The following is a 20,577-nucleotide window of genomic DNA, read 5'->3' as shown; positions in this document are numbered from 1 at the left end:
AATAATTGCTGTGACATAAACCTCTCAGACAGAAATTGAAGGAAGTGATTGTTTCCAAGTTCTTGCTGTTCAGTCTTAACAGAAGGTTTTAAGAATTGAAGAACTGCATGTATTGTCCAGAGTGATCTTTTAGTCAGATGATATCAGTTAGATATTTAAAAGATTAAATTAAATTAGAAACACCAGCATCTTTGTAACTAGTCCCTGTAATCTAGTATTTTGTCTGGTACTCTTTGGTGCACTATAGCAACATCCTCCTGGATTTCTGTCTGTGAGGTCAACCTGAGATGTCTTTAGGGCCACACATATACTGAAGAGACTGCTCTCTGTCTGGGGTTTCATATTAGGTCTTGGCCCTGACTCTCAGGATATCAAGTTGAATCCACCAAGATAGTCCTAGTGAAAGCACTTCCCGTTGTTCATAACTTACCTTCCATTGTCACTGTGCTCAGTGCATGGCACCATTGTCCCAGTGTGGTACCTCAGCCAGGTTCAGGGTGTAGTCTATGTGGCATGTTCTATGTGGAGTCTGGGTCCCTTTACTTTCTTTAAAAAGATATTTTATTGTATGTTTTTATTAATCTTCTCTTTAAAATATTATGGTAGATAGATTATTGTCTCTCAAGTTCAAATACGTTGGCCCTGTGTAAATGTGGCCATAGAAGAACTACTTCTTGAAACCTATTTTTGTGATACTTTTGGATATGAAGGTTTTTCTGTTGTCTCTATGCACTCCTTTTGTGGAATCTGTCTCTATAACAGGTTATGGATTGCTTTGGGTGGGGATGAGAGCTAAGTTTAAAAGTCAGCTGATATGAAGTGGAGTTTGGTTACTCTTGAAATCCTTCGACCACTCCTAAAATAAAGATACTGGATTTTGTTTATACAGTCCTTTGTGATTAAAATTTTGTATGGCCCCAAGTACCTCTTCCAGCAGTCCCATCATCTGTCACTGGACTGACTACCTAAATGTTGTTTACTTAATTATTTACAGTGGTCAGAAAAATCCTAGCATTCACATAATCTTTTCAATAAGTATTTGGTCTAGGGCACATAATTACTGAATAGGATGACTGTTTGAATTACTTTTTTGAATAAAAAGACTTGTTTTTTAAAATGTATGTAGGTGAATTTATGTAACTTCAATATATATATAAAATAACTGCCTCTCTAGGTTTGCCATTTTACTCCACAAGCCTGTAGTATCCGGTTCAGATTAATAATGTTTTTATTCCCACTCCCCAGCTTGCCAACCCAGAAAGGAATCACCCTAGTTGTTTATTCGTTTATGTGGTAACTATTATGTATATATAAGCATTGCCCTGGGCACTGGGATTATAGAAGTGAAACAAAGTCCTTTTTCTCATAGAATTTAGTAGTAGTATACTAGTAGGGAAGGTAGGCAGTAAATAAACCAGAAAGGAAAATAAATATTTCAAGTAGTATGTGTTACAAAGAAATGTAATTAGGATAGATGGCCATGGAGGGTCCAACTCTTTCATGTAGAGGAAACAGTTGCCCTCTCCAAGAAAGTGATGTTTGACCTGGGACCTGCATGGAGGGAGGGGCCAAGCAGTGGGGAGTGGGAGGTCTGAAGGTTTGTCCACTGTCTTCTCCGTCAGACTCCATCTGACTCTTCATATTTGAGTTGAGCATACTGTGCCCTTTCTCCCCATGAGCAGCACAGTGGATTTCTTGTCAGGGTAAGTATAGTGAGTGACAAGGGACATTCACTCCAGCCTCATCACTTCCAAGAGACTGTGACACACAGAGAAAGTAGGTTAGGGCTGGCTGAGGTTCCTTAAGATAACAATTACATATTCTAACTAGGATTTCCACTAACAGAAATGAGAAAGTCCATGGAATTTGATCTGATTTGTACTTTATTTTGTAACATTTAAATATATTGTACCTGATTTTTATTAAGGGTTATTTTATTTATTTTTAACAGGAATCACTAGATTTGATCTACTTGGAGACTTTGGAAGGTTTAATTGGCTGGGAAATTTCTATATTGTATTATCCTACAATTTGCTTTTTGCTATTGTGACCACATTGTGTCTGGTCAGAAAATTCACCTCTGCTGTACGAGAAGAACTTTTCAAGGCCCTAGGTAATCCTGAGGTTTATGGGTATTTTTTCTCTCTTTCTGCTAATTTCTAATTTTGTCATTTGAATTAATTTTAAATCTTCATCTGTTCATTTTTCCTACTGTGTGAAACCATAGAGGTGCCATTTCTGACCCATTACTACTGGTTATGCTCTTGTGTGAAATCACCTCATTAAGCCTCAGCTTCCTTATCTGTAAAATGATGACAATATCTTCTTCTCAAGAAGACTGTTGTGAATATTAACTGGAATATTTCTTGTAAGGGCCTGAGCAGAGAGTCCTGTCACATCAGAAGAGCTCAATAAAATGAGCTCTTTTATTGTTAGGATGATGGTGTAGAGTGAGGTGAGGTTAATGGCCTAGAGACTTATTTTTTGGTAATGATACCTCTTACAATTTCTTAGTTACAGATTACTTTTGAGGCTTAGATTTTACAAGTATTGGGCTGACCTATAATGCTCTTCAGTAAAGCCAGATAACTCAGGATAAAAATATTAGTATTCTTGTCATTAATAGGAGAGATGGCATTCATTATTATGTATTCCATAAGTCACATACATTATGACCATATTAAACAACTCTTAGGTTTGACTAAGCTAGAAAGTGTATAAATGTTCCTTATGAATGAGTTTTTCCATTCTTACTTCAACATTAGCACTAAACATTTTTATATGTTTTTATTTTACTTTATATTTGTATAAGTTTTATTTTATATTGTAGGAATACCAGGGCAGTATAAACTATCTTGCTATATAAACCCTCTTGGGTTTGGAGTGTGTAATTTTCTAATAACAGAAGGGAAGGGTAATGATTTATTGTAGAAAATCCTAACATTAGGTCATTTACCTGACTTGACATTGAATGCTTATACTCTGTATTCCATTGTGGCTTTTAGCTGTTGCAAAAGGCTACATAGTGATTGGTTCATTAAGATCCACATAACTTCAAACTTCTGAGCAACAATAAAGCTTCTCACCCCACCAAGTTCTTCCAACCCCTGTTATTGAAGGGATGACCTTTGGAAAGGGAAAAATAATTCAAAGTATTTATTCATACATATTTTATTACATTCACCCTGTGAAGGGGTGGCTGGTACAGTAGTGCCTTGAAGTGAAAATGACATCTCATTTCAGCTGAAGCACCGGATAATGTATGGATTTTCGTGCTTATGTTTCCTAATGTTGGCCAGGTTAAAATTTGTAAGGTGAAGTGGGAATCAACAGTTCTGTCAGCGAAATGTCTAAAGTTAGAACTTCATTTTTTAAAAATTTTATTTATTTGTTCATGAGAGAAACACACAGAGAGGCAAAGACAAGGCAGAGAGAGAAGCAGGCTCCTCACAGGAGCCCAATGTGGGACTTGATCCTGGGACCCCAGGGTCATGACCTGAGCCAAAGGCAGACAGACACTCAACCACTGAGCCACCCAGGTGTCCCTAGAGGTTCATTTTTAAGCCCATAGTAGCATCAGTGAGACTAGTTAGCCAGAATGTCAGATCAATTCCCACTTAGCTGTCACTAACATGAGATGCTTGTAGACAAATTGCAGTAAATTTAGTTTTGAGTTAAGTATTCTAGGTATCATCTTTCTGAGGAAGTCTTCATTAATACAGTGAGATATCATTAAAGTGAAGTCATGTATGTTTTGTTGGCTCTTTGACCATAACAGGCAGTAGAATTATCAAGAGTTGTGTAAAACTAATAGATGGATTTGTTTTTTTGTCCAAAATGTTTTCTGTTACTCTTGGGAATGCTTTAAGGAAGAAATGCATTGTAAGTACAGAAAGATCCTCATTAAGTATATGTAATAATGTGTGAATAGTCTGAGATCTTAAATCTGATTTCACTGGGAATCATAATTTGATTATAAAATTTTATTATCCCCCCCCCCTTTTTTGTAGGCTTTTTTCTTCTGCTGCTGTGTCCATTGATAATGACAGTACCTATCTTATAGAGTATCTGGTATATAGATGGTGGTGGAAGTGACTGTTTCTGCAGAGAGACACATTGTAGTTTTTCTTAAAGATGTGTAGCCTGTGCTGTACCCAAGTTTTTTTTTTTTTTTTGTACCCAAGTTTTAGAAGTGATAATGGAAAGTCTCTCCTCAAAGGTGATTCCTTTTCACTTGGGGCACTGATTACTCAGCTGGTTTCTCTCTCCACCTACCTCCTTCTCCAGCAGGCCCAGTTTAAATATGCTTTCCCACACCCACCAGCTTTGGGTTCCTGTTGTCATGCAGTGGTTTGGCCATTCCTGGGACTTGAACTGTTTATTGTGTTGGATTGATTTCTTTTCTCTTTCCCATTCGTCCATCATAGGCAGACTTAATTTTACCTTTTCTTTCATTAAGATATGCAGGTGATAGAAATTTTAAAATTCAGAGTGCTGTGTTGACTTAAGAGCGATATAAAATTGCTTAACCACCAGGTAGATAGCTTTCTGGAATCTTAGGGGAATAGAATCTTATCCAAGTATGTTTTTGAGGTGTCACAAAGGTCTGAACCTCATAAAAATGTTTCCTCAAAATCTTTTCCATAGATGTGCTGGTATTCTTGATCATCTTTGTGCTTCATTTTGTTAATAAGTGCTGACAGTTTTGGTGCCACATGAACTCTTAAATTTTCTTCTACCTATTATTCCTGAGTTGCATAGTATTGTTGTATATATCAGGTACATTATGTAAGAGACTAGTGGATGATCCAGAGGGAAACTAATATAACTTTAAAAGATAGTGTAGTGTAAATTTTTATTCTGTGATATATCTTTGGATAATAAAATCTTTATGTTCAATTTATTCTTTTGCCATTTCTTCTTTTTTTAAAATTTTTGATCATGTTTTCCAAAGCTTTTCCTTTTAATTATGTGCTTACTCTTTTGGTGTGTCTTTCTGTATGTCTTCCTGTGTGTGTACTTGCATGTGTGTTTTTAAAGCAAAAATAGGATCATACTTGTCTCAGGTTAGTTCCCCTGGGAATCACACTTTGGGGGTGGGATGAAGGAGGAGGTGTATGAGAGGGTGCTCTTGGGATTGTGTGGAGGGCAGAAGGTGGAAAAGGACTAACTGTGCAGAGATAAGAAACCAGAAGCTCTCACAGGCCCCAGAGCTTGCATGGAGCTGAAGAGAAGGCATGGTTTCCTGTGGGTCAGCTGTCTTCTGCTTAAGCCCCCCAGGGAGCCTCCAGTGGGGACAGGAGATCTTTCATCCTAAAGGGGGTCCAGCCAGCACATCAGAGCTTTCTCAGTAACACTTGACACCCTGCCTTGTTAGCCCTCTGCCTACTCAAGTAACAATACATCATTTCTTACCATTTTCTTAATTTTTCCGCAGGGCTTCATAAGCTTCACTTATCAAATACTTCAAGGGATTCAGAAACATCCAAGGCATCTGCAAACGGGCATCACAAAGCACTGTGAGACATGCAGCAGCACTCTGCGATCAAGAGATCTGGGACCCCCACACTCCTGACATGCCTGTCAGTCAGAAATGACTCGCACTGACCATGCTTCACATTTAGGGCCTGAACCTGGCAGTGCCATTTCTTTCATAAGCTCCTAAGAACTTGGCTGCCACAGGCCCTCTTCTCATTTAACTTTGTGACGAATCCCGCAGTTGCCAGCCAAACGCAGGCTCCTTAGGGCAGCACATTCTTCTGTGGATACATTTGCTTGCACCAATTGATACAATCACCCATATGAGAATGCTAGAAAAGGCAAACTTTGAGGGCCTTCTAAGAATTCAGTTAAATCCCATTATATATTTTATTCAAAATGGAGAAGCTGATGTGAAAGACATTCTTGGTACTTGGATGTGAAGTGAAGGCCCTGCAAAAATGCAGGTTTATAGGTGCCGTTATTTCAGTGGGGGCATTAGAGCGGTAGTTTGCAAATGATATTTTTCACTTCCTTAAAGAAAAAGACAAAATCATAGTTCTGGTTTATATTTCAGAATGATATTGATTGGACTTTGAGTCAAGGGAAAAATAGAAAATTCTTTCAAAACCCGGTTCATGCTAGGACACCATGGGAATACCTTCCTCTGTACAGTGTAGTAGACTACATAGGAAGTATTATGTACTTGTAGTTCTCTGACATCTTTTGTGTATGTAATTTAGTATTACCTCTCATAACATAGTTGCCAGTGTCGAATACACTTGTAACTTGGATTTTGCCTTATAGGCTATATGTACACTTAATTTTTTTAAGCATTTTTTCAAAATCTCTCAGTTCCTTGTGCTCCTGTGTCTGTTATTAAACTACAAATGCTCTGTGGTAGAACCGCCCCCCCCCCCCCCACCCCGTCACCACATTCTTCAGGCCTTGGTTACTTTTATATATGCCAGTTTACACCTCAGATTTATAAACGTTTCCACTTTAACACCCAGATGCACATTGTCAGTGTTCATGATGTGAGAATAGTTTTGTAGTGTATCATGATCTGATAATCATTCAGTTATTAAATTATAAGTAATTCTGGGGATGGTTTCTTGACTTTAAGTCCACTGAATAAAAACTATGAAATTGTACTCTGTATTACCATCCACTCAGAGTACTGAAAACTGTGCATGCAGAAATGAGAGATGAGCCCCTTTGTACATACTTTGTAGTTATGCAGTCTCTATAAACACATAGGTTCACATGCACTATGTGTATGGCAACAGATTGTCTGTGTTCAGACAAAAGTAAAAGAACATTTTTCTCAAATTGTTGAGTTTAAAGGGTGTTTTGGGAGAAATTTATGAAAATCAGACTGTATATAATTGACAAAAAAATTTCCACATAGAGCCAAAATAATAAGAAAAATTAATCTCTGTATTCCTAAATTCCATTGAGTATACTTCTTTATTTATATCTCTATATTTCATTCTGAGCTTCTATTGTTAAAATCAGCCCAGTTTTAAAATAAAAGAACATTTTGTGGTTCTAAACAACACTCCATAAATACCACCAGTCTAGTATTGGTGACTCTCTCCACATAAGATATGCATATTGAGGAAATTAACAGAAGTTGGCTGTTTCCTAATTTCACTGGTAATTACACTTCTTTAAACATTAATTGCAAGCTTTGATTTTTTCTGAAACTTGCTTGCAATCCATATTTTGAGCAGACTAAGTCAAGGGGAAAAGAGAAAAATTTTTAAATAAAAAAAGTCACTTGTAACTTAACACTGGTTTCAGGGCACATCCATAGGAAGTTCTTGGGTATTTGTAAGATGTCTGAAAATTTCTGAGTAAAATATTAAACTTTTCAGTGTCTATATCAATTTTTTGTTCATTTGAAAGTTTCTTTCCATCAGAAAATTTAGGCCAGGTTTGGATTAGTAAGCAGTGAAATGTATCATAAATTCTTACAGCTGTTACTGGGTGCATCTTCGTTGCTTTTGAGACAGAGGATACTATTGCCGCACATGAAGGGCAGTTTTGAACCTGGGGTCTCAGATGCCTTTTACGGGAACAAGTACAGGTCGTAATATACTCTGTTTGCCACATGATTATGGCCACTTGGGGTTCTATAAAGAGTATATTCCTGGTCATGTACACAAGAGTCTTCCTCTTGAGTAAGAGACTTAGTCTAAATGCAGGTGTTTCTATTGGACATACACTGGTGGCTGGCTGCATGAGGGCATGGCAGAAATGGGTGGCAGGCAGCACACCGAGGCCAAACGTTGAAGTCTGGTAAGAACAGCCGCCCTCCCCGCCCCCAGTCTTTCATTTGTTGCAGTTGTTGTGCTAGTGAAGGAGAAGGCGGCTGGCCTGACACCAGAACACCCTGTGCCCACAGTCAAGAGTGGCCCCTAGGATGGCCATTTTATTCTCGCTGGGTAGGGGGCTAGGTGGCTGTGTGAAGTCAGATGCTCCGTTGACTTTTTCTCACCTTAGGATCAACTTTAAAAGGGCATTAGACACTGAAGTTACAAAGTTTTTTGTGGAGACTTAGCCTATTCTTAATTGGTTCTGTAATACTTATTTTAAACTTATAAATTTTATAGATAACATTTGTAATTTTTACTGATTTTTTTCCAAGATATTTCTTAGATTTAGTATTTACTTAAGCTTTATATATATTCTATATAAAAATAGACCTCTAAAAGAAGAGACTATGTGAAAATCGCATGCACATAGATGTTAGCTCCTTTAGCGCCACACTGAGAGGTTGATTGATTTGTGGATGAGAATGAAGTCTTCTGCATGGTTTGACTCTTGGAATATTCAGGTAGTGTACTGTGTGCACCTGATAGTAGGGGCATCAGTATCTGCTTGCTTTGCTGGAGCGCAGTAGACCTGTCTGTGCCCCCGTAACCGCTTAACCTGCCTACAGCACAGGCTTACATCATTTGAAAACCCTATGTGGCTTTCTTTGTTGTTAGCACAGTATTAAATGTATAAAGGCAGAATTCTTAAAATAATTTTTAAAAATAGCATTTATTCAGTACTGACTTTTAAAAAACTGGTATGATGTTACTTTTAAAATAATGTTTAGATGCACTGGTATATTTTGTTTACAGAGTGTTTTGTTTACAAATTATCTGTTGGCCATGTTTGTTTCTATGAGATACTTTTAGTGTGACTTTTTAAATGTCTTAGAAATTAAAGTTTTACAAAAAGTGATTTCATGTTTTGGTTTATAAGCATTCAAATGTATTTTTGTTTTACTTTTAAGTCTTAAGTACCATCGTGGCTAAAACTTAAGGTATATGTATACTTCCATTTCTTTTTTATAAAGGGCAGTATGGTTCTGGTGAGATGTTGGACTGAGGAAGAAGTGAATGTTCTCTCTCTTTTTGGAGTTATTGGTAGATGAATTTCTTCTAAACATTTGCAGCTAAAATGTAACATCAACAATTGAAATCATATATGTCATCTAATTGTTTGAGTTATTTAGATATATTTGATTCCTCTAATCTTTTCCGTAGAAGGACTGAACCACACCCACTTGTGGTCGGGCAGCTTAATCCAGAGCTCATGGAAGAGTAAATGGCATTAGCATCTGGTGAATTCACTGCCAGACAGAAGCCTTTACAGCAGTGGCTTGCTTTCCAACTCTCTGACCACAAGAAGAAATACTTTTTACATTGTAGTATGCACAGACACACACACACACACACACACACACATGCACAGACTTCTATACATGTGAAAAAAAATATAACAAAACAATACATATTTTTACTGTATGTGATGCCTGCTGACATTTTTCATTCTATTTTTTAGAATACTAGACACAAACCACTAATACTAATGGATGGTGAACTTCAGTTGGAAAAACGTGACTTCTGGGATCTAGTTAAAAGATGAACGAACACAAAAACTTTTTTTTGACTTTTGACTATTAGGTAAAATTCATTATTGCAAATACCACTGAAGCAAAAGTATTATATATGCAGATTACTTGTTGCACTGCAAAAATTGTAATTAAAATCAGTAGAAATTGCTGGAACTCTAAAAAATGGATTATAAAATTTCAAAACTAGAGGGTTGATCCATATTTCTTAGAGAAATAGAGTTGGGACCTAGTATTAAAGAGAAGTTACTTAACTTCCTATTCTGTGTAATTCAGTTAAGTAAGTGTTTTCAAGTTCACGTGATCAAATAGGAAATTCAGACAAAATCCAGTTACTCTTTTTTTTTTTTTTAAGATTTTATATATTTATCCATGAGACAGAGAGAGAGAGAGGCAGAGAAAGAGGCAGGCTCCATGTGGGGAGCCTGATGTGGGACTCGATCCTGGGACTCCAGGATCATGCCCTGGGCTGAAGGCAGGCACTCAACAGTTGAGCCACCCAGGCATCCCAGAATCCAGTTATTCTTGAATGTGGTTTTGGTCTTATGTTCTTCCTAAACATACTGGAAAAGTCAAATTCACAAGCATGGGTTATGAAAAGTAGGGCAGCAGCACCTGATGTGTATGATTCCTGACGACTAGTGTGAACAGAAAGATCTTCAGTGTCTGAATGAGAGGACGTAGAGATTTAAATGTGAATCTGAGGAAGAAAGTTTGATCAGTTACTAAAAATCCTATGTGAATGTATGAATGTCTTCTCTCTTGCAAAGCTCTTAGTAAAAGATATACTGCTTACCAGCAGTGGCCCCTCAGAACCCAGGACATGCTATAGAATTGAGCGGCTGTAGCTGTCATACTGTGTAGCTGTAGCTGTTGTATCATATTGAATGGCTGTAAGTACTAACAAAATAGCCTTTTACATATATCTTAGCACATTGTTTTGTTATTGCTTTAGAAACCTGTGGTGAAAAACTTCTCTTTTTCTGTATTCTCAAATACTTCACTTGTGTATGTGTGTGTGTGGTGGGGGGTTTCTACACCGAGCTATTTTCCCAGTTCTCTGTGGATACCACATCAGTGTGCTGGTTTGATTTACTTCTGACACTATATGGAGTTAGTGTAGATGCTACAGGTTAAGGACTCAGTCCCACAAGACTGACTCCCCACCCCTTGCTTCAGATGCCGGTCCCATGTCTGGTCTGTCCCATGTGCTTTGCCCACCCAGCTATAAATCAGTGGTTCCCAGCACCCCCTGGTTCAGTGATGTGCTAGAGCTGCTCACAGAACTCTGCCAAACAATTGCTTTACTAGATCGCCTATTTATTACAGAGCATAGACTCAGGAGCACCAGATGGAGCTGATGCCTGGGGCCAGGTATGGAGGTGGTCGCAGAGCTTCATGCCCTCTCTCCAGGGGTGCCAGCTGGGAAGCTCTCTGAATTCCTTCAGTTTGGGTTTTGGGTTTTTTTTTTATGGAAACTTCACTATATAGACATGATTGATTAAAGGATTGGCCATTAGTGATTAGCTCAGCCTCCAGACCTTTCCCACTCCCCAGAGGCCAGAAGGGTGGGATGGAAAGTTGTTGCTTCCACTGGCCATCATTAGGGGCTTTCCAAAAGACAACATTAACATCAGCTCAGGTGTAGTTGAAAGGGGCTTCTCAGGAATATCAAAAGACACCTTGATCTTATCATTTAGGAAATTCCACAGGTTTTAGCTCTGTGCCAGGAGTGGGGAGGAAGACCAAATATATGTTTCTTATTATAAATTACTTGGATAGGCTTGGTTTGGAGCAGTAGGTTGTATCAGGCTACCCAGTACCACTGTTTACTGAAGTCTTGGATCAAAGAAGTGCACATTTTCAAACTACTTCCAAAAAGACTCTATCAGTATATACTCTCATCAACAGCATATAAAGATGTTTTTCTAGCTAACACTGCATTTTGCCAGTCTTTTACATTAGCGCCAGCCTGAGAGGCAAATATTTGTTTTTCTTAGCATTTTTAATAACTATTGGGGGGGAGACCTAAAAAATTTTATCAGCTATTTTTCTACTTTTGTGAATTATCATTAAATATACTTAGCCTATTTTTCTTCTGGTATTTTATAATTTTGTTGTTTTATAAAAACTGTATATTATAGATATTAAATGTCTTTCTGATGTGTGTATTTTTCCTGATTATTCTTTTAACTTTCCGCATTGTTTTTGTGGGGTTTTTTTTTTTTTGTTTGTTTGGTGTCATACTTAGGCTTTCCCTATCCTAAGACTTTCAAAAATATTCCCCAATATTTGCCCCTAACTACTTGAGATATAATTCACAAATTATAAAATTCACTCTGAAAGCATATGATTTATTGATGTTTAGTGTATTCCCAGGGTGGTGCGCCCATCACCACCATGTAGTCCTAGATCATTTTCATTATCCCAAACCTAACTACTTTTATGTCTTTATTTTTTTTTCATAATTCATCAACACTTTATCTGGATTTATCTTGTTGAAAGGAATGAGATAATGGTTGTGCAGACATGTCACTGGCCACACAGCAACCATTAATGCCAGGCAACACAGCTCCAGTTTTATTCAGAGTGGCAGTGTGCCCAGCTTCCCTTGCAGGTAGGTGTGGCCATGTGACTTGGATCTGACCTGGGACTTGATTCAGACTATCCTGTGGGACCTCCAGAAAGATAACTTGGAAGAAGCCAGTCAGCCAGAATAAGCACTACCACCACCCCCCTCCCCCCAATCCTCTCTTGCTGATGATGCTGTGAATGGGACAGGATGTGACAGCTGGGACTCCAAAAGCCACTTCATATTGTAAATTGCCTGTGAAGACAGCTGAAAGAATTTGGATGCCCACTGAGTGCACAGCTGCCCTGCAACCCCTCCTTGGCTTCTGTGGAGATGGAAGCTCCTTGAGTATCCAGATTGCTGCCTTCAGGTCTGATAGGAGTGACTGAATGCAATATTAACCTCTCCTTGACTAGTTTTATTGTTTTCCCAAATGACAGGCCAGTGTAACAGAACTATATATGAAACAGTGTGTGTGATTTCAGTGCTGTTTTTATGAATCAAATGCCCATAAAAATCGAACTTTTTTCTAAATTTTATATTCTAAATCCTCTAATTAATGTATCTCATAAACTGATTTTGAAGAATAACCTCTCTGTTATTGTACCAAACACTAATCTTGTGTTTTGAATTAATACTTAAATTTACTTTTGCCTTCTGAGGTTCTTGTCAGTGACTCATTCTACTGTCTTTAAACCTCCAGTTAATGTGGTAATTTTACCATATACACTTGAATTATAATTTGGAAGATGTATTCTTTCAGACAGATTAGCATTCACATTGGCAAAGAAAGTTCTTATTCACAAAACATCTCAGAGAGAGTTGAAAAAATTTGAATAAAATCTGTAGATTAGTTAACACGTATCATTGTCAATTTCTGGTTTGGATAATTTTACTATGGCATGATAACATGAGGGGAAGCTGGTGAAGGCTTCCACCAAATAGAATATGGATATTCTATTTATGCAACTGTTTAATCGTTTGCAACAATTTAAGTGTTTAAAAATCCCAGAGACATTGTATAATAAAGAATTATGCTGTAAAATAATTATGCTTGGTTCTGAAACTCTTACCTAAAAATTTTGACTCCTCTTCAAAGTGCACTCAAGGATGGAAGCCATGTGCTTGCAGAGGGTGGAACAGAAAGAAGTGTGTGGTCTAGGGGCACAGGTGTCTGTGGTCCCTGACTTGCTCACCTCAGCCCTATAAGTGGTCTAGCTAGGCTGCATCCAGAGATGATCTGTATATTGACAAAAGACAGTGTGCTCCTCACCCACTCCAGTAAAGGCTTCTACAGGTATTCTTTTGATACTGTATACCAGCTGTTTCCTTGACAAAACTGTGGTGTGTGTGTTTCCATATGTAGGCCTGAGAATCTTGCAGTTTTTCAGCAAAACCCATGGAATATATGTCAAGGACAGTGTAATCTTTGATCTTAGGTCTTTCCCTCTCTAGACAGAAATAGGTCATACCTTAGGCTTATAAATTTAATATTACTCCTGATTATTGGGACTTAGAGAGAACTTTATCCCATAATGCTATTGTGAGAACCAGAGATAAAACTGAAATATTCTCACACCATTTTAGGTAAGTTAGATATATATCTACACCCCCTGCAGAAAGCAGCAAGCAAGCATGTGATAGGGTTCAGGACACACTACTCTCACATGTGGCACATTGGCATATTGAATATTTTAAGCTGAACGAGTTTGAGGTTTACCCTTCTTCGCTAAAACAGGCCCTAAGACCCTCTTGTGAGAGACATTCTCCCTATACCCAGAGGAGAGGAGCATCCTTATTTCAGAGAATCCTAACAGGCCTTGCTGAGTTCCCCAACTTACACACTTACCTCATACTCCTTAACCTATCCTGTTTCCCACAACTGCCTACTCTTCATCAGATGTAGTAGAAAATAGGTCCATTTCTTTGGGTCTTCATTTCTTTATGAAGGCTCCCATGTCATGTAATACTTGTACTAAATGTATTTGTGTGCATTTCTCCTGTTAAGCGGTCTTTGTTAGTTTAATTTTTAGACCCAGCCAGGGATCCAAGAGGGTCAAGGAAGACTTTTTCTTCCCCTTTGCTGCCTTTTAACGCAGTTAATATTTTTATCTTGATCCAAGATGGATCGAAACAGCTGTTCTTGCTACCTAATTGTTGGCTACTGATCAGCTATGTTAAAATTAAATTGTTTGGGGGTAGGGGGTATTTCCCAACTTTTAATAATCACATCCACCAAGTTACTTCAAATTATCTTAGTTAAATGGTTTTAGAAAATTACATTAAGAAGTAGTGTTATTAAAAGCCAGTTATGGGGGGATCCCTGGGTGGCTCAGCGGTTTAGCACCTGCCTTTAGCCCAAGGCGCGATCCTGGTGTCCCGGGATCGAGTCCCATGTCGGGCTCCCAGCATGGAGCCTGCTTCTCCCTCTGCCTGTGTCTCTGCCTCTCTCTCTATCATAAATAAATAAATAAATCTTAAAAAAAAAAGTAAAATAAAAGCCAGTTATGTTATGGATGTTTACTGGGCTATCATCATGATAATCCATCTAAAAGAAAACTTTTCAAGCCCTGAATATCTTGGTTTCATTGTAGGGAGTTGATCTTCATGGTCTTCCCCCCGCCCACCCCAGTGCGTCTGTGTAATATACAGATGGCAAACGAGTGGCCTGGGGGCTGTGCTCACCTCAAAGCGTGATTTTACCAGTTCAACATTTAAAAAATTTAGTCAATATTGACAAATCACAAAAATATCATAATACCATAGCTGTTTTAGTTTATAGCTGTAACCTCAGTGTCTTTTCAAAACTGAAATATCATTGTCATACAACATTATATTAACTTCAGGTGCATAACATGATGATTTAACAACATATAGTGAAATGATCACCACCATAAGTTAGTGAACATCCACCACCACACGGTTACACATCTTTTTTTCCTTGTGATGAGAGATTTGAAGATTTACTCTTGGCAGCTTTCAAATACACAATACAATATTGTTAACTATCATAGCCATGCTATACATTGCATCAGCAGGATTTATTTTATAACTGGAAGTTTGTACCTTTGATCACTTTCACCCATTTTACCCACTCCCCACTTTAGGCAACTGCCAATCTATGCTCTCTGTTACTATGTATTTTTTTAGATTCTACATATAAGAGAGATCACATGGTATTTGTCTTTCTCTGATTTTATTTCATTTAGCATGATGCCTTTGAGGTCCATATGTGTCCCAAACAACAGGATTTGCCCCTTTAATATAGCTGCATAATATTCCAGTGTGTGTTTTATGTGTATAGATATAGATATCATATTTTTAAAATCTATCTATTGATAGACATTTGGGTTATTTCCATATCTTGGCCATTGTGAATAATTCAGTAAACACAGGCATGCTAATATCTTTTTGAATGTGTGTTTTCATTTCCTTTGGATAAATACACAGAAGTGGAATTGCTGAATCATATAGTAGTTCTATTTTTAATTATTTGAGGACTCTCCACACTGCTTTCCATAGTGGCTGCACCAGTTTGCATTCCCACCAACAGCATGTTTTCATGTGCCTGTTGACCATCTGTACGTCTTTGGGAAAGTGTCCATTCAGATTTGCCCTTTTTAAAATTGGATTATGTGTTTTGCTCTTAGGTTGTATGAGTTCCTTACATAGTTTGGATATTAACCCTGTAGCAGGTATATGATTTGCAAACATTTTTCTCCCATTCAGTTTTGTTGATTGTGGGTTTTATTTTTATTTTCTCTACAGAAGCTTTTTTGTTTGATGCAGTCCCACTTATTTTTGCTTTTGCTGCCTTTGCTGTTGGTGTCAAATCCAAAAAATCGCCAAGATTAACATCAAAGAGCGTACCACCTATGTATTCTTCTAGGAAGTTTATGGTTTCAGGTCTTAGGTTCAAGTCTTTAATCCATTGAGTTGATTTGTGTGTCTGGTATAAGATAGTGGCCCAGTTTCACTCCTCTGCACGTGTCTGTCCAGTTTCCCAGCACCATTTGTTGAAGAGAATGTTCTTTCCCCGTGGCATATTCTTGGCTTCTTTGTCATAAATTAATTGTGTGTGTGTGTGTGTGTGTGTGTGTGTGTGTGTGTATCTGTTTCTGGGCTGTTTCACTGATATATTTTTATGCCAATACCATATTGCTGTCAGTGTCAAAAGATTAAGTATCTTTTGATTGAGAGATATTCTTTTGAAGTATTAGAAAATCTGACAACATTAAGTTCTACAGTTTGGAATCAACCCAATAATAACTGCTTTCTTCACTAATCTGTTACCTGGTTGACTGCAGAGGCATTTGAGTTTGCCTAGTTTGCTAGAATAAGAGATCAGATCCACACATTATTTATTTGTATTTTTGTTAACATTTTTTTAAGTATAGTTGACACACAATGTTACATTAGTATCAGGTACACAGCTTTAGCTACCATCAGTCCCCATCATACTATTGACTGTATTCTCTGTGCTGTGTTATTTCTTTTAAATGGAAATTCTGGTGCTGCTAGTGGCTCACCTCAGGGAAGAGTAACGACAGCTCTGTCTGCAGGTGCCCTTTATAAGCTTTCAGCTTTTCCAGGAAGTAGTTAACTATATTTAACATGCTGTTGTTGTCTATTAAGGTATATCAATTTATATGCAGATTGTCTTATATGAAAGAAGCAAACAGTCCTGGTACTTATTAGGGAGTAAATTAGAAACTTACTGTTCACCAGTATTTATCAAAACAGCACTAGAAATGACTTTCTATCAGAATTACTTGAAGTATACGCAGTCAGTACACCCTTACAGATATTCTGGTCAAGCAAGCCATATACACCACAGAGAGCATCTCCACTAGACTACATCAGAGCGAACTTCACAGAAATTGCTGTCATTGACCATGGTGTGGCCATTATACTGAGGAACATTTTACAGATTTGTCCCATGAAACTCACCACTGTATATCTGAAGGGACACCAGAGTGAACACCATTTTATTTATTGTGTCATATAATTTTGTCCTTATGGTAAAATTCATGTCTGAGTATGAGCAATGGTTGTCCATGAGGTGGGAATACATATCGATGTGAATGGTGTGCTCCCCCATGGCAGGGTCTGGACCCCTGTAGTGCTAAGGGGCTGCCTGTAAGCATATGGCCTTGGCATAGGCACTCAGGCAGATCTGAAGCGGCAGTGGCTGGAAGATGTCCGCTCTCTAATTCCTCACAGTCTATTCTCTTGAAACGAGATCTGTGGGGTGCTCCTCCACGGCCACCCCAGTGAACAGTTTGAGAAACAGAAGGGAGGAGACACTTTTCTCAAAAAAAAATTGTCATTCTTCTCCTAACATTTGTCTTGTTTTTAACTCGTGGACATGATGAACTGTGTAACAGACATGAGTGTCCCTTTCAAGTCCCCTACTAAGAGGCTCAGAACCCAACGTGGAGTGCTCCCAGAGCAGGCAGCTCAGCCTCCTTCCTGCCTGTCTTTGTTCCCATTCTTGTTTCTTTCTCTTCTTTGGGTCCACCTTAGTTTGTGCTTTCTTGTATTCATCACAACTCTTCGGTTTCAGGTGCCAGAAACCAAATTCACAAAGCTCAGGGAACATATCTGGATCTAACGCACAGTTTGGAGCTGAACCCACTGCAGACCTGCCAAGCCCCATCCAACAAACAGGAAATAAGAGCTTGTTGTTTTAACAGGACTGATAAATCCTATTCCCTGATGCCCTGAAACAAAACTGGAATGTACTGATCAGAATGGTAATAAGTAAGTGCCCAACCACTGGGAAATATAAACATGATTATGATGATGGATTTAAATAGCATCACAGGAGTTTCCTTTCCCACATCCTTCACTGATGCCCTGCTTCTTGGGGGCCCCAACTCTTTCTTGGTCAGTGACCCAGTTTTTACATAAGAGAATTGAGGCTGAGCTGTAATTGTATGGAAGTCTGCATGGTTTTTGTGACTTGACCTGAAAATGTGTCATCATCATCAAACTTCCAGAGAAGCAGCTACTGCACTGAAGTCCCTGTTTATTCTGTGGTTGAGATTTGGGTCTCCCAAGCCTTTGATGGGAATCATTCCAGAGGGTTTCAATAAGAAAATGACCTGATTTGAGGTGGGGCAAGATGGCGGAGGAGTAGGGGTTCTCAACTCACCTGGCCCCACCAACTTACCTAGATAAGTTTTTGTATATTTTTTTATTGGAGTCGATTTGCCAACATATAGTATAACACCCAGTGCTCATCCTGTCAAGTGCCCCCCTCAGTGCCCATCACTCAGTCACCCCAACCCCCTGCTCACCTCCCCTTCCACTACCCCTTGTTCATTTCCCAGAGTTAGGAGTCTCTCATGTTCTGTCTCCCTCCCTGATATTTCCCACTCATTTTCTCAACTTTCTCCTTTAATACCTTTCACTATTTCTTATATTCCCTGTATGAGTGAAACCATGTAATGTTTGTCCTTCTCTGGTTGACTCACTTCACTCGGCATAAAACCCTCCAGGTCCCTCCATGTCGAAGCAAATGGTGGGTCTTTGTCGTTTCTAATGGCTGAGTAATATTCCATTATGTATATAGACCACATCTTCTTTATCCATTCATCTTTCTATGGACACCGAGGCTCCTTCCACAGTTTGGCTATTGTGGACATTGCTGCTAGAAACATCGGGGTGCAGGTGTCCCGGCATTTCACTGCAACCTAGATAACTTTCAAATCATCCTGAAAACCTATGAATTCGACCTGAGATTTAGGACAGCTGGAATGCTACAGAGAAAGGTGTTCACTTCTAACCAGGTAGGAAGGTGGGGGGAAAAAAAGAATCAATTGGGGGAGCCCCCTGTCCCTCCAGGAGCAGGGCTAAGGCCTGTGGGAAAGCCTCTGGGACAGGAAAGCCTAGCCCCCGAGAAGCAGAACCTTTAAAAATCCGCACCGGATTCTTCCCGGAGAAAGGTGCTCAGCAGGTAAATCAAGCAGAATCGCTGGAGGGGCAGTGGAGCCTCCAGGTTCCCGGAGTCACTAATGAAGGGAGTGCACCCGGGGACAGTGCGCCACACACCGCGGGCCGAGCTGGTAAAGGGCTGGAGCGCGCGCTCAGCGGGGCGTCCGGGAGAAGCCGGTCGGTCAGGGGGCTGCGCCCTGCTGCCTTTGGGAGTCGAGCGCCCTGGGAGCGCGATTGCAGCAGCACAGGGCGCCTGAGTGGACAAGGCCCCCAATCCTGCATTTCCCCGGGACAGGCGAAGGCGGGGAGGGCAGATGACTGTGAGGACTCTCCTGCCGCTGGGCGCCCCCAAGCTGTGCAGATCAGCGCCCCCCGCTGCCCCGGGGGCATCTAGGCCAGTGTGGACTGGGAGCTGCAGGTGGTTCCTGGGGGAGCTGACTCCATAGCTGGAGAGCTGGCCGCCGCCAGTGTTGTTACTCCTCCTTGTTTCACCGTGTGTCTGGGAGAGGCGAGGCCACCGGGAACAGATGCCTCACGGGGTAAACAGCTCCCACTGAGCCCGGCACCCGGCAGGGGGTGGGGCATCTCCCCCAGGTACACACACCTGAGAGCACAGCAGACCCTCCCCCAGAAGAACAACTGGAAGAACAGGGGAAGAGCAACTTCTTGACCAGGCAGCTCTGGAAAGCCCCAGGGCAGTTTGAGGGATTTACAGTATATAGAACTAGAAGATACCCCTCCTATTTTTTTTCTTCCTTTTTCCAGTGCAACTCGTTTTTATATCAGACTGTAATTTTCCATTTTTTTCTCTTTTCCCACCTTAACTACAATATTTTACCACCTCTTCATATTTAAATTTCTTCCTTTTTGACTTTAATATTTCTACAATTACAGGTCCTAGATATATTTTCCACTTCTAGATTTCCTTCAACATACTCAATTTGGAGAGATATACACGATATGGTTTTTATGTTTTGTGTTTTTTGTTTTCTCTGCCTCATTTTGTTCTACAATGGCAGAAGTTAATACCTTCTAAAACGTGACCAGCATGCACCCAGAACCAAGTGGTATACCGTGCTGGTTCATTCTGTGAGATTCCTCATTCCCATTCTGCCCCCCTCTTTTATCTCACTTATGTTTTGGTGGTCAATGGTGGGGCCCTCTACAAGTATTTCTGGTTTATATAAATTTGGGACTGAGCATCTTCTAACATACAGAACTTAAGTATACTCAGAACCAAGAGGATCACCCCCTAGGAGCCCTGAGGTAGATTACATTCTCCCTCCACTACAGCTTCTTCACCACCACCATTTCCCAGTCTCCCCCATCCCTTTTTTTTCTTTTTTTTTCCCTCTTTACTTTTGCTTTTTTCCCCCTTTTCTTTTTTTCCCCTCTTCTTTGGGATTCTTGGCCTTTTATTTTTTACCACTTCATTTTAAAATTTGTTTTTCACTTAGTGGTCCTTTTGTTTTATTTCATTCTGATCTTTTTTTCAATTTCTGGTCTCTGACCTTGGCAGAATCATCTAGGGTGAAATTTCTTAGGTCGTGGTTGATATTCTTGACTCAGCCTGCTCATACAGCCTCTCTGCCCTGAGCAAAATGACTAGATGGAAGAACTCACCACAAAAGAGAGAATCAGAAACAATACTCTCTGCCGTAGAGTTACAGAATTTGGA

The 20,577-nt window shown here is 39.5% G+C and overlaps 1 protein-coding gene across 7 annotated transcripts in view; it reads left to right on the top strand.

The window, feature by feature from the left end:
- LMBR1 (limb development membrane protein 1) overlaps nucleotides 1-20,577 on the top strand; it is a 323,369-nt gene that overhangs the window by 134,635 nt on the left and 168,157 nt on the right. For 4 of the 7 annotated variants that reach the window (XM_072763252.1, XM_072763260.1, XM_072763261.1 and 1 more), the window contains 2 exons: nucleotides 1,952-2,113; nucleotides 5,438-8,715. The exons of 2 other annotated variants lie outside the window; for them this stretch is intronic. In XM_072763252.1, the coding sequence (XP_072619353.1) occupies nucleotides 1,952-2,113; nucleotides 5,438-5,523 (248 nt within the window). In that variant the 3' untranslated portion in view covers nucleotides 5,524-8,715. Of the gene's footprint in view, nucleotides 1-1,951; nucleotides 2,114-5,437; nucleotides 8,716-20,577 lie in introns of those variants that run through there. One more of the 7 variants, XM_072763255.1, reaches the window with a different exon arrangement.

This window comes from Vulpes vulpes, chromosome 7 (assembly GCF_048418805.1).
Source record: "Vulpes vulpes isolate BD-2025 chromosome 7, VulVul3, whole genome shotgun sequence".
Lineage (NCBI taxonomy): Eukaryota > Metazoa > Chordata > Mammalia > Carnivora > Canidae > Vulpes > Vulpes vulpes.
This window is presented reverse-complemented; position numbering and strand designations above follow the sequence as displayed.